The sequence below is a fragment of the Pezoporus flaviventris genome, unplaced genomic scaffold (genome assembly GCF_033815535.1).
Source record: "Pezoporus flaviventris isolate CSIRO_AGI_PZ_B2104156 unplaced genomic scaffold, CSIRO_AGI_Pfla_v1 ptg000129l, whole genome shotgun sequence".
NCBI lineage: Eukaryota > Metazoa > Chordata > Aves > Psittaciformes > Psittacidae > Pezoporus > Pezoporus flaviventris.
In genome coordinates, this window is record NW_026892677.1 from 3,562,284 (window position 1) to 3,576,073 (window position 13,790).

The following is a 13,790-nucleotide window of genomic DNA, read 5'->3' on the forward strand; positions in this document are numbered from 1 at the left end:
TACACAACATTTACCCTTCTGTTTCCTCAATTGTCTCAATTGTTGTTTCAAGTAATTGAATTAAAACATGCTCAAAGTAAAAGCACTATCAAAATAGGAAGAGAAACATCTCTTTCTTGAACCAGGTATCAGTTTGCTCAATTAACTATTCTTTATATTATGCAGATAGTTGATGACTTAGTAATTAAAAGAAGCTCTTTACTCATTCCATATGTATTTTTACATTAGCTGTTTAAGAATAGAGTCCTTCCAAACTGTCCCTCGTGAGATATTTTATTATTCTATTATATTCTAGGCTGTATATTATAGCAAGCAGCATATAAACTTTATACTGCATTAAAATAACCCTTCTTTGAACTAGAGGCATTATTTTCATGTTTCTATTTCTATTCCCAACTTCAGTCATGGAAAAGAAAAAGGGAAGAGGGGTCCTGTTACAGCAGTAAGCACAAAGGATGGTGATCAAACGGACCTTTCTCATAGCAGGGATGCTGTCATTGTCAGTTTGGCAAGTCAGCATGACTAATCTGTATGCTTTTCATTGTTTTAAACCTGTAAATGTCTGGAGCTGCCACATTTGAAATGGGATCTTTGAGACTGGCAGAAATACAAGGCTGAAAATACTAGGGATGCATTTTGATATTGAATGGTGGCGCTGTGATTCTTCTCCTTTCCTGCCCTCCTGCAGCGGCGTGTACTTCCAAGGGACTACCATTGGCATGGCACCCATAATGAGCATGTGCACTGCAGAGCAGTCTGGAGGGGTCGTCATGGTAAGTAGTAAAAACACAGGGTTTGAAACTGGCCCAACTGGTGCAACACGTTCTCAAGTTTTATAGTGTTGTATTGTGTAGCTGAATGTCAGCCCCATTTGTCCCATTTTCAATCTCATTACCTGTATCTACATTCAGATTGCTTGTAAATGGTGGTTTCCATAGTGAAAAAAATCAAAATATTGCATTAAAATACAAAATTCTTTGTAGGGATCCTCTACAAAGTAGAGTAGTAAATCAGGTGCTGAGGTGCTGTGAAGGATGAGAACCAGAAGATGTATTTATTATGTACTTGGGTATCCTAGTGTTACAGGCAAGATCTGTCCTGAATATTTTATTATATTTTTTTTTATCCTGTATTTACAAAGTCTCCTGTGTAAGGCCTTCTTTTTCATCTTTGTAGCATAATGGTTTTACATTGCCAGACAAGAATAAACAATGGCAGCATTTATTCTACCCGAGTCTCTCTCAAAGAGTATTAGTACTAATGCTGTTGTTAGACGCTAGGCATGATGAACATAAATGCAAATATTTTGGCCAACTTTTGGAAGTAATTATTTCATTTTTTTCTTCTAATTTTGAACAGTGCTTTGTGCTAAGGAGGGGAAGGAGGTGTTGCATTAACTAAGATAGGAGTACTTTAAATAAAATTAGATATGGACTCCCAGAGCTTGCAGGCCACTAACAGGCTCAGTTGTTAACCTCAGAGCTCAGCTCCAGAGCAGAAAAGGCAGGGAGCTCCCAAAAACTCTTAGGTAGTCTCTGAGTTCAGCCTGCATGTGCTGAAAACCTTTGTTTCCTACAGCTTTGTTGAGACTTCCCGCACCTCAGGTGATGTGGTAGCTCTCTCCAGCTCTGAGGGACACCTCAGCTGCAGATCTCTACGTGAATGAGGTGGGAACTTACTGACAAGTGACAATCCAAATAGTGGGATAATCCCAGAGGCAGTCCCTTTGAAACTCCTCCTTTTCCTTCCTTCTTTACTAGAGTCCAAGTTGAGTTTGGTCCACAATGCATAGCCCCTTTGTGGTCTCGGACAAGCAGCCAAGCTGGGGTGATGTATCCGTACATGGTAGATGTATACGCTCCAGATGGGGAATATTTACAAGGTGGGCAGGGAAGCTGAGGTGTAGGAGAGCTGGAAAGAGCAATCAGATCACAGAATTTGGAGAAAGCCATGCCAAAATAATAGATAAGACTTCAGCCTCCTGGTAGCTTTAGAAGCTGAGTCTCTAAGTGGTGTTTATAACGGCTTTTCATTGGGTACCTGGGCCATAGGTACCAAAGGAAAAGGAGGAAAAGAGGAAGAAAAAGCTGTAGGAGTCTCGCAGTGCATTTCCAAATCCTGACAAAGACATATACAAGGCTCTGTTTTAAACATGTTACCTTCTGGCCAGCAGTCCCTGTTTTGGCTTTATCTGCAGTCAGAGATGCCCTTAACGACAGCCTTTTTGTCCTTCTAATTTTTAGCGTAAGCTTTAAAATAATCTGCAGGGTGTTTTACAGCAAAGTCAGTGCTCTTCACTCTGGTAACTCATTTTGCACAGAAACAAGGAAAAATAGTTCATTCCAGTAACAAAGAAAACCCCAAGAATCAGCATTTCTTAAAAGCGCTCTCGAGGCTCTGCCAGAGGAGACATTGATTTGGATGTCCAAGAGAAACTCAGTGTCAGTGCATGACTCATGGGCCAGGCTGCAGCTTCAGTTGTGCAGGGGAACATGATGTTTCCCAGAGATCTCACCTCAGTGAACTGAAACTTTTGAGGCGCAAGTTAGTTCGAGGCTTGTACAGCAAAACTAGAAACTTTGCCACGTATTTAAGCCTCAAAAAGGGGGCAAATCCAAAAAAGCAAACATTCCCAAAACCTAAATGGGCAGCTCCCCTTTCCCTCCCCCAAGTCAATAAAGGCTGATTCAGGGGTACATAAAGAAGGGTTTTCTATATACCAGTATGCACAAAAGAAAGCTCTAAACTTGGAAGGTGCACACATGGAAGAATAACCTGGAGTCTATAGTGCTCAAATGTCTCAACGCTGGGCAACTGAACATTTGGTAATCCTAATAACTCAGTCACCCTCTTGCCCATCCCACCCTGAACGCTCAGTACCAAAAAGTTTCCACACACTGAAAGAGGCAATGAACAAGTTGCATGAGAACTAGCATTTGAATACAGCAACTGTAGTCATCCTTGTATGATCTGATTTTCCTGGTTGACTTTGCAGTTGGTCAGCTCTACCATATGATCCAAATTCCTCTTGTCATGCCTGTTCTGTAGGGCTGAATTCTCTCAGTGGTAGGTGACATCCTGTCCCTCACTAGTTTTAAGAGGAACTCAAAGCAGGGAGAGCAGTATCTGAGTATGAAAAGCTTTTGGTGTATCAAGAGCATTCTAGTTTTATTTTACTGTGATGGTTCTGTTGTGTAGTAGAAAGACGAAACAGAAGCTGATGTTAAAGCAAGTCTTTGACACATGATTCGGTCTTCATTCTTCTGTTTCAAAAGGCTACCCACTGAATTCCTGGATTTAAAAGTAAAATGTTACTGCAATGTAGTGTTACCACTCATGGGAAGTTAGGCTAAATGAGAAGTGTGGAACTGTGGCACTTATATTTTGCTTAAATTAAATAAAAATATGGTTTAAGAAACTTGTTCCTGCCTGCATGGGAATCACCAGGATTGGGGCATTTGCCTGTTCTAGCTGTAGGTGATAGTATTTTATTATTTACAATTTGATCTGAATCTCAGTGGAATGGAGCAGAGTTCAGCTGAAAGCAGCTGCATGTTTTGTGCAACAGCTTATAATGGCTTAACAGTAGATGGTTGCTTATTCAGTGGTTGTGAAACTGTTTGGTAATGACTTTTACTGCTCAAGTTAACTTTAAAAGACCCTGGTGGGATAAATCAAAGTCATGTTGCTATTCGTTTCTTCAGTCCTTGTGATACTTAAATGGTCTCAGTATCAAATGGGACATGTCAGTGTTTGTTTTTATAATCTTCATTTATGCTGTCTTCAAATAACCTCTTTTGCTGAGACATCACATTCCTCGTTTTAAAAACCCTCTCTAGAAACTGATAAAATTGCATTCCAAGGGGATCTGAGCAAGTAATGAGAACCGCATGGGCTGCAATAATTGTTTGCCTAGTCGAGACCCAAATTACATTTCAAAGCGTTTATTGCTCTAGTTTTGGAGTGGACTGTGTGAATTCTTGGTTTTATTTTTAATTGCCATCTTCAGGGGTGTTCAGATATAGACATTCTCTGCTCAGCTAGCACTGGCAAAGTAAAGAACTGAGCTCAGTTTGTTGAGTCTAGGTAGCCCAGTGTTTAGAGGAGTTTCTGTCTTGACCGCATACTCCTAATTTCAAGGCATCACTCCAATGTGTCACTGGTAAATTATAAGGAATTATTTCATTGTTTTCTTTATCTTCGGTCCTGGATTTGTTTCCAGTTGAATGAGAGGCTGCGCTCTCAATTTCATTGAATTCTCTAAATATTTCATCAATTACTATGAGTACAAACATATCATATACCAATCTGTGACTAGTATCTATATAAGACATCTCCATAGGTAGTCGTTATGCAGAACTATGTATTTCCTTGATTATTACAGCTTATCTTGCTGCATAGATTTACTCTTGTTTCTTTTACTAGGACAGGTTGCACAGCTTCTTTCAGCAAACAGGCATTTTAGGCTATAACTGCAAACAAACTGCCTGTCACAAGATTTGTATCTTAAAAGTTTAAAGTTCAGGTAAAGCTAAAAAGAGATCCTTTCTTAAAGGACAAAATTCTTTTGAGTTTATTCCCAGTGCAGAAGGAGTAGTTCTTGGTTTCAGTATGACTGCATTCTCTTTTTGATTTTGTTTTCTGTTTAAGAAATGATTTATTAAAGACATTAGCACAGACAGATGAAAGAAGAAGCTCTTAAATCTACCCCAAGTCATGTATTAAGGGCTTCATTAGTATATAGCTAATGTGTTAGACAGTTTTACCTTTCAGTTCTTTTTAGTCTTAAGGTTGGCTTAGTTGATACTGGAAGAGTTATTTAAACTGAATATGTTCATATATGCTTTTAGAGCAGGCAGCAGTACATAGTCATTCCATTTACTGACTGATAAATAGTGGATCATGCATTTGTATTCCATGTTTATGCCTTTAGAGAAAGCTTTCCTGTGAGTACAGTGGATTTTTTTTCCCCTTAAGGAAAATGATCGATGTGGAAAGGTCTCTTACTTGTGGTTAAGCCAAAACATCAGCCTGTAATGAGATCATGCAGTCAATTGCTCAGAAATAATTGTCCCAAAAATCAGCATTTCAAGGAGGATTAATGTTAATATTTCAATTTGATACTTGGAGAATTTAGAATATTCATAGGTGTTAATAAAAGACCATCAAAGATTTTTACTTGCTTTATCCTTTCCTTGTGAAAAGGAGGTTTCCAAAGGTACTTGGCTTTTCTTACAAGTATTGTGAAGTTTTGGACTTTCTGATATTAAAGAGAGAGTCTGAAGAATAATAAAGAGACCGAGTGAAATCTCTTGCTGCACTGATATGAAGGATCTTCTCACATCTCCCTCGTCACACTAATCCTCACCCACAGATGATCACCCTTTCCAACACTCCACAGCTGGGTGACTGTTTTCTGTTACTGCCTTGTCTTGGGAGTTTGGGGTATTTATTGAACAGGAGAATTTTAAGCCCTAAATAAAGAGATGGCCCCAATGTTCAAAGCTGCCCAATGGTCTCAAGTGTCTAACACAGACAAGGCCCTTAGTGATGTGATTTAGTGGTGGACTTGGTAGTCCTGGGGTAATGGTTGGACTTGGTGATCTTAATGGTCTTTACCAACCTAGTTCATTCTATGATTCTGTGTGCTGGGCAATCGGGGTGGCCACGACAGGTAGGCTGTCCTGAAATTCCCATGCTGCACTTGGTATATGTGGATGAATCTTAAACTGGGTCTATTTAACAGCAGTGCAACTACAGCTGCTGAGGCGATAAAACATTCAAAGTATAAGAAACAGGACTTTAGAGGGGGAATGTGTGTTCTGAGGCGTTTTCACATGTGGATTTGACTAGCTCTTTTGGTGTTTTCAAGGATCACTCAGAAAACCCTCTAGGTGCAGCCGTCACACTGGCTCATGAACTGGGACACAACTTTGGGATGAATCATGATACATTGGAGAGGGGCTGTAACTGCAAAGCATCTACGGATAAAGGGGGTTGCATCATGAACCCCTCTACTGGGTAAGTGCGAGGGAAAACACTGGGACGTCACAGTTGGAGTGAAAAAAGTTTTCTTTCATTTCATGTTTCAGGAACATTTTAAAGGTAAAAACTAAAAAGCCTTTTCAATGTCTGTCAAATCTCGCAGTTATCCCCCTTGAGGTGAAACAATTAAACTTGTTGTCAGAGCACAGCATGTACCATTGTACCTTTCTGTTTCTACGTTAGCAGCATGAGAGGCAAAAATGCTGTAAGCAACTGGTTAATTACAAACAAGAAAAGTTCCACAAAGCTGCATTGCAAGTATGGAATGGGAATTTCACCTTTTCTCGTCTTGCCAACTGAGTATCAGTCATAATAGGAAGCCGCATCCCAAGGCCAAGACTAAGATGAATAGGAAATAAAGTAACGGAGGAAATGCATTCTTAGACTCTCTGTAAAGCCTTTGTCTTGTGCAGAGAAGGTTTTTAGTCTTGCACAAACTTTTGCATTTCACCCTCTGTTATAAGTATGTAGCAGTTTTAGAAGGAGCAAATTAAATCTGTAAGGTCAGTAGGGTTAAGGCAGTTCAGTGGCCAGAGGGAGATCTTCCAAGAAAAGATATAAGACACCATGGAAAATAAACCCTGTGTCCATGCAGGTCCATTACTGATGATAAAGGCACTATGCCAGTGGAGAAGCACAGTGGGTTTTTAGACACAAAAAGTACAGTCACCATGACCAGGGTAACTAGTTGCAGCTTGCTTCTCTGTGTTGTAAAGTGCTGGTAGAAACTGAATGATATATGAATGACTGAGTTCTCCGTGTCCATATTCAGACAAGAATGGATAGGATTAAAGTGAAGTAGGAGACAGCAGGTTCACCAAAGCTTTGTGATGGGAAGTGATGTGCTGGGCTGGACTGCCTGCAGAAATGTTCCTGCCTGTGACTGGAAGCAGGGAAGAGCCAGTGGGACAAGTATGTGTCAGCAGTGTCCTGTAGGTACAGCTGGATTTGTCTCAGGGCAAGAGGACGGTCTGGATGATCTTGTGATGTCTCTTCCAGCTCCAGCATTCTCTGTGTGTGCTTAAATTTCATCTGTTGCTTAAAAATCTCTTCTGGGAATTGTGATCAGCTCAACCTCTGCCTTCTCCGAGAAGGCATGTTTCTGGGAAAGGAGAACAGCAATGTGGGAGAGGCCAGGGAGCGTTGGGCAGGATTTCTCCCTGCTGGTCAGCCTAACAGCAGCCTTGGCGTTTCTTCAAAGGCATGCTGTCACCCTCCTTCAAGGCAGAGAAAGAGATCCTGGCCAGAGACCAAGCACAGCAAGTTAAGAGACAAACCAAAGAGAGATGTGTGTGTGTGTGGAGGAGAATGAGAGTGACTTCTACACTGTGGAAAAGAAAAATAACTGGGCTCTTCTGAAACAATAGGTAGTAAATATCCACATGGAATTGCATTCTGCAGCACATCAGGGCTTGGCTGCACACTGAAAACCAGCTAAGGTTGGAAATAGGGTTCTGAGGTGAGGTGATGTGAGAGCTGGTAAGGAGTGGGCAGACAGGCTTAGTCTCTGAGCTCCAGACAGATGTGAGACAGCTTTAGTCATCTCAGCTGAGTTACTGGTTGGGCATCCAGTCACTGCATTTCAGGAACTAAATAGAGAAGATGCTCTCAGGACAGAAATGTCTGGACACTTCCTGAACTCAGCTTGTGAAGATGTCTTTAATGTGAGATTGGATAGCTCTTCCCTGCTTCTGCCTCCTGCACCAGAGTCCTTTGGGTGTATCTGAAACTTCCTCTGTGCTGGGTGTGCCAGACATAGAATCATCATTGAATCCTAGAATGGTTTGGGTTGAAAGGGACCTTACAGATCAAAGTTGTAGCAGCTCAACATGTTCCTCAGATGCAACTCCAAGCGGCTCAGCTCACTTCATGTTGGGGTTTCTGTAGTGTCTTATAACCTAGAGGCTGTGCTTCCTTCAGCAACCCCAGCACCCCATAGGTTGGGCAGTCTGGGGAGGGGGCCATCAGGTTCACTTCAGCTTTGGAATCATAGAATAGTTCTGGTTGGAAAGGACCGTAAGATCATCCAGTTCCAACCCCCTGCCATGGGCAGGGACACCTCACACTAAACCATGGCACCCAAGGCTCTGTCCAACCTGGTCTTGAACACCACCAGGGATGGAGCATTCTCAGCTTCCCTGGGCAACCCATTCCAGTGCCTCACCACCCTCACAGGAAAGAACTTCTTCCTTATGCTCCCTTTGGATTTTTACCAAACTTTGTATAAAACTTGTGCCTGAGGAGGAGCTGTGGCATTCCCAGGACTGAATTTGATGGTTTGTTTGCACTTATTATTGATTTATAAATGGAAATTTTAACATCAGGTTTCTAGCCTCGGGCTTTACCTTCATACTGTGTTGTCGATCTATAACAAGCATTCTGTGAGAATTCTTTATGCCTGAAGCCAAACTGCATTTTACCAATTAAAAATTAATACTTTGAATATTTACCCAACACCTGACCAATAGCAGTATTCCTCAGAGCACCACTAGTCAAGGAACTGAAGAGATTTTGGCTCTGGAAGTACATGTCTGTTAAGGGAAGGCCAAGTGAATATTCCCTACCTGAAATGTACTCTTGGAATAGCAAAACCAAAGGACATCCCAGGGTAGGCACAGACATTTAGAGAGATATCCTGCTCTTTCAGTGTATTCATTGGCACTCACTTTGTGCACTTCTAATTTCTGTTGGTTTAAGGTAGATTTAATAAGTGCAAGGAAGCAAAATCTTTTGCCTGTAGCTGGTGCAAAAAGTCCGAACCCCTGAAAAGTCCTTATCTGACATCTAATAGGAAATATCTAGGTTATAGCAGGAAGGCCTCTGTAAATGTCACTTTGGAGTCATTCGTGTGGTTGTGCAGCAAAAAGGAATGTTTTAAGGCTTTTTACTTAAAAGTGATTTCATTAATTATTGCCATTTCCTTCAGTTCTTATGTTTCATTCTTTGAAGAGGGCTTGGAAATTACTTCTTGGTAGAAAGAATCTCCAGGGATCAGTGTGGAATTTAAACTCTGTTGGTTCTATCCTTTAATGAGCTTCTTATTGGTTTTACTCTTAAAAATGCCAACAAGATGTATACCACTTGTGTGTGAGCTACAAATGCCTTAAAGATCCTCTACATTGGGAAAACACATTTTCTATAGCATAGAATTAAGCACATAAAACCCCCAAAACTGTGGCACTCCAGGCTTTTTAGAGATTCAAATATCTGCTATGGAAATCACATAATGCAGAAGTTTGGGGATTTGCCATAAAGATAGGATCAATAAGGAAATATTTAATATTAACACATTGTTCCCTTTCATATCCATATGTTTTAATGATATTCCTGCAGTTCTTTCCAATTGTTTTGACCACAGACTGTTCCACGTGAAAACGAAGGATATAAGGATTCTTAAAGAAACTTGCAAATCTCTTTACTGAGATCACAGTATCCGACAGCTAAAGCAGGAGGCTGAGCCAGTGAGGCCGTTTCCGTATTCCACTTGTTTTCCAAGTATCACCCTGAAAGTTTCTACTCTTGGGAGTGAAAATACTCTTCCTGACAGCTAGATAAATACTGAAGAGTTCTGGTGAAACCCAAGGCATTAGTCTAGATTTATACCACTGCAACTAAAAGCAGAATTTGGCATCAACTGCAGAGCAAAATTATACCCGTTAGCAGTGCTTGTTTGTTTAGTCACTTTGGAAATGTACTTTCTACGTGCTCCTTCATCAGAATTGAGCACAGACATCTCAATGTGGGGTTGAAATTGGTCTGAGTTTCCCCAAAGTAGTTGAAAGCTGAGGAGTTCATATAGGCTTGAAATTTCTTGCCAGCCTTAAGGGAAGCAAAATCTTTGCAGTCAGTCTTTTCCCCTCTTGTAAACCCGAGGGTTTATACTTCACCTCACCCACATGTGCGTGTCCTTGCCAATAACATGCTTTTCTAGTTTATATATAGATGACTTACACAGTTAGCTTGTCATCAGGGAGGCTGAGCATCCTGGAAACACATTCTTCCTTCCCTCTTACAGAAAGTACTCCTTGATGCCCTTCCATCCCACACACAGACACTAGTTTAGGTGTTAATGAGAGACCAGGAGCCCACTAAGGACATCAAGTTTTACCATCAGAAGCTGATCCTACTGCCGTTTCCATCCCTTTGCTGAGTCCCATGACTTGCTATAATGAAAGCTTCTTTCACAGAAGTGTGTTGCACTAAGCAGGTTCCTTCCTTGTTGCTGCATCATCCTGGTTAATTGAGATGCCAGGCAGGCTCCTAGGATGGACCCATTGGTTTTGTCTCTCTTTGCACTCCCATAGACAGAAGCAGGTTTTTCACCATGAGGATGGAAAAAAGGATGACAGGAAGAGGGCTGCTTTGTAGTGTCTCCTCCAGTCCCCTTTGCACCTGGCTGTGAGAATGGCAGAGACGTTTCTCCAGGTCTATCGTATTGCCCATGCCCCATTTCTTTTGCCATCCATGTATTGTGAGAGGTAATAACATTTTATTGACCTGGAAAGTTGCATGCTTTAACCATAGCCTAAAAGCTGTCTTCACAGCTATGAATCACAGGGGGGTTTTACACACCGCTTCAGCAGACCCCATTTGCCCCATTGCACTGAAACTACACATGAAAAAAGGAACCAGCTTGGAGTTTGACCTGGAATTTTTCTGTTCTAGTAGTTCCAATGCATATGCTGGTTTGCATCCCACTGGAGGCACAAAGCTCAGGGGCAGAAAGCTAGTTGGTGCCACGCAGTAACATAAACAAGGAAGCAGCATCTCTGGCAGTGTTCAAGGCCAGGTTGGACACAGGGGCTTGGAGCAAGCTGCTCTAGTGGAAGGTGTCCCTGCCCATGGCAGGGGGTTGGAACCGGATGATCTTCGGGTCCTTTCCAAACTGACTCAGTCTGGGGTTCTATCATTTATGACTTCATATGTTACAGGGACATGGAACTTGAAATGGGACTCTTTGACTTCATGCTGGTGGAGATACCTGTGTTTTGCCCATGCTGCAGAACACTCTGGGGCTCTGCTCCAACCAGGGGACCAGGTTTGGTGTAGTGATCATAAGAGAAGAAAAAGGAGACGTGGAACTGAAATCAGTTCTTTAACCTCTCCGTTACTGATCATCACTTTAGAGGATTTTTGCCTCTCTGTGGAAAATAAGAGCTAATATTGAGTAATTGCCTTTCAGTACATAATTTCACTTTAATTACTGAGAAGCAGGGTATGAGGGAGGCAAATAATTAGGAACAAAGAAAGAGCATGTAATAAAAATCTTACCTAGAAAAATACTGGTTCCTTTACTGTTAAAATTTGAAGACTTTTTAACCAATCCAAACCCCACCCACTGTTGGCAGTATGTTTTTAAGTGAAATTAAAACCGTTATGTCAGAATTAGCCAATGGGAAGCTGCATATCTGTGAATGTGAATGAGGGCAAAACACAATCTATTAAGAGTCAACTGAGTGACAGTCCCAGATTAAACTGATTGACTTGGTCTAAGTACTGCTGGGGAGAAATGGGGAAACACTAAAGATGGGAAGGACCATCAGGTGGGCTTCTTGCAGGTACCACTGAGAAAGAGCATTGGTACATACTACATTTGAATTCCCTCTAGGAATAATTAGGTATTCTGCACTGAACACTGAGTGCATTAGTTACAATTAAGGCTAAATAAAATATTTAGGTAGAACCATAGACTTTTTTCCTGTGTAATATTACCAGATGTCTATGAGTAGCTAAAATGTGACACTCAGCAAGACCATGAATTGCACAGAAGACATCATAAATGTGAACATTCCCTTTTGCCCCGCTGGTGATGAGCTGGTCCTTGGGTTTGTTACACAAGTGGCTCACGCATCCAAGGATAGGTTAGGAAACATTTGGTCTTTGTTGCATGTTACAGGCCAATTCTGAACTGTTTTGAAAGTGTAGTGCTGTGTGATCCGGGAGAGGAAGCTGTCCTTGAAAGGCAGCTTTCCCATAAGGGAGAAGCAGTTACATTTGATGCTTCCTTTTCATGCGTTAACTTCAGTGGCCAAGGGGAGGTGCATTACACTTTAGCTTGTGTCACTCAGAGCATCACTTTCTGCTGGCAAACAAAAATTGTTTGACAGCCCCCTGTGCTACCAAGTATATTATCAGAGGCATCTGAAATAGCTACTCATTTGCTTTCTCCTCTTCCCTCTCACCCCGTTAATGCTTGTTTCACATTGTTGAAGGTCTTACTTTGTTTTGCTTCCTGATTTTCCTAGTGTAAACTCCCTGATTTAAACTCTTCGGTACTCCAAGGTTTCTTCAGTGCTCATGGTCAATGTAGAGGCAGGGTTAGCAGAAGGTTTAGCACATGTAGCTGCTATCTCAGGAGTCCAGCAATCAGCATGCTCCCTCTTCCCCCAGTTGCTGGGATCTAAGGGTGCTTCTGGAAATGCTCCCCAGAGCCACTGAAGTGTCACAACTTGGATTAGGTATTTATTGTCTCTATTCAAGTTAAATGGTAGGTAACAGGTATGTGAATTAGTGAGTCTGGGTACAGGGTGTCTATCCAAAAGCCACCTGATATTTGTGATTATCATGTTACACCCATACCATGAAATATGGGCTTGGGGCAGGGAAATTGCCCTGTGGATTGAAACCCCAACCTGGCTTGCTCCTGTGCTGCAGTTTACTTAGTGGTGAACTGAAGTAGTGTTTTGTGGGGCTACGTGGTAACTCAGATGATGAAAATTATCCAAGTTAAACCAAGGCTTGTGGGTACAGAACGTATACTGATAGGATTATTTAGTGATCTGCCTGGCAGTTGAGGTTTACAGTTATCCAGATGTAGCTGGGATGACTGTGAACAGCTGGGTTGGGTCAGGGTGAGGAGATGCTCAGCAGCGTCTTCTTCTGCTTTCACCACCAAAATCAGTGTCTGGAGGAAGAGCACCCTATCATTAAAGTGTGTTATACATCTGATGTCCTTTGATGGTGCTGATGGTCTTTTCTTCCCTCCTGTATCACCCATTACTGTTAATGGGATTTAGGACTACACATCAAAAGAAGGCTAGTAACAGTAATGTTGATTTTGTAATGCATAAGTATACATTTGCATGATAGATGGGTGCCTGATGTCTCCTGGAGAACTGTTTTGCTCAATAGAGTTGGCTCTCAAAAGCTTTTGTGGGGAGCTGTGTTATTTTGTCATCTGCTTTTGTTTGATTTGGGGGTTTAAACAAGAACAAAATACAATCAAGTTCATTATAAACATGTAGTTAAATAAATAAAACATAGTTAAAATCTATTAAGGGCAAGCTAGGAAGTCACTAACCACATGTGTCATTTATTGTATTAAGTATTAGTTTCAATCACATTTCTCCTTGAAAAACGCGATCTCAAGGAAACAGGATATAAGGTCACCTTGGTTTTGGTTACTCAGACTCTGAACTGGAATCTACAGAACCAGGCTATGAAAACATACACCATACAGAGGTTTCCAGCACACTAGCTTCAGGAGACAGCCAGGTATGCCATGAAAACAGCACCTCTGCTTTGGTACCAAAACAACTTGAAGTGAAAAACAATTATTCCAACGCTTCACAAGGCGAAAAAGGAAAACCATAGTAATTTTAAAAACTGAAAAAAAAAAGGTTAAAAATAATATAAAAAGCTAGAAATGGGACACAGGTCAGAAATACAGCGTGGGGAAGGACGCTTGAATTTACTCACTGGCTCTCTTTCCTTCTTTCGAGACATCTCGCAGCATCCTGTAGCTG

General features: G+C 41.4%; 1 protein-coding gene and 1 long non-coding RNA gene across 2 annotated transcripts in view; one reads left to right on the plus strand and one right to left on the minus strand.

Annotated features, from left to right (window-relative positions):
* LOC133282577 (uncharacterized) overlaps positions 1–13,790 on the minus strand; it is a 380,577-nt gene that overhangs the window by 130,372 nt on the left and 236,415 nt on the right. The window lies entirely within an intron of this gene.
* The window catches only part of ADAM12 (ADAM metallopeptidase domain 12), a 188,148-nt gene that overhangs the window by 129,230 nt on the left and 45,128 nt on the right, over positions 1–13,790 (plus strand). Inside the window, exons 10-11 of the mRNA XM_061478574.1 lie at positions 689–773; positions 5,873–6,021. Coding sequence (XP_061334558.1) covers positions 689–773; positions 5,873–6,021 — 234 coding nt within the window. The remainder of the gene's footprint in view (positions 1–688; positions 774–5,872; positions 6,022–13,790) is intronic.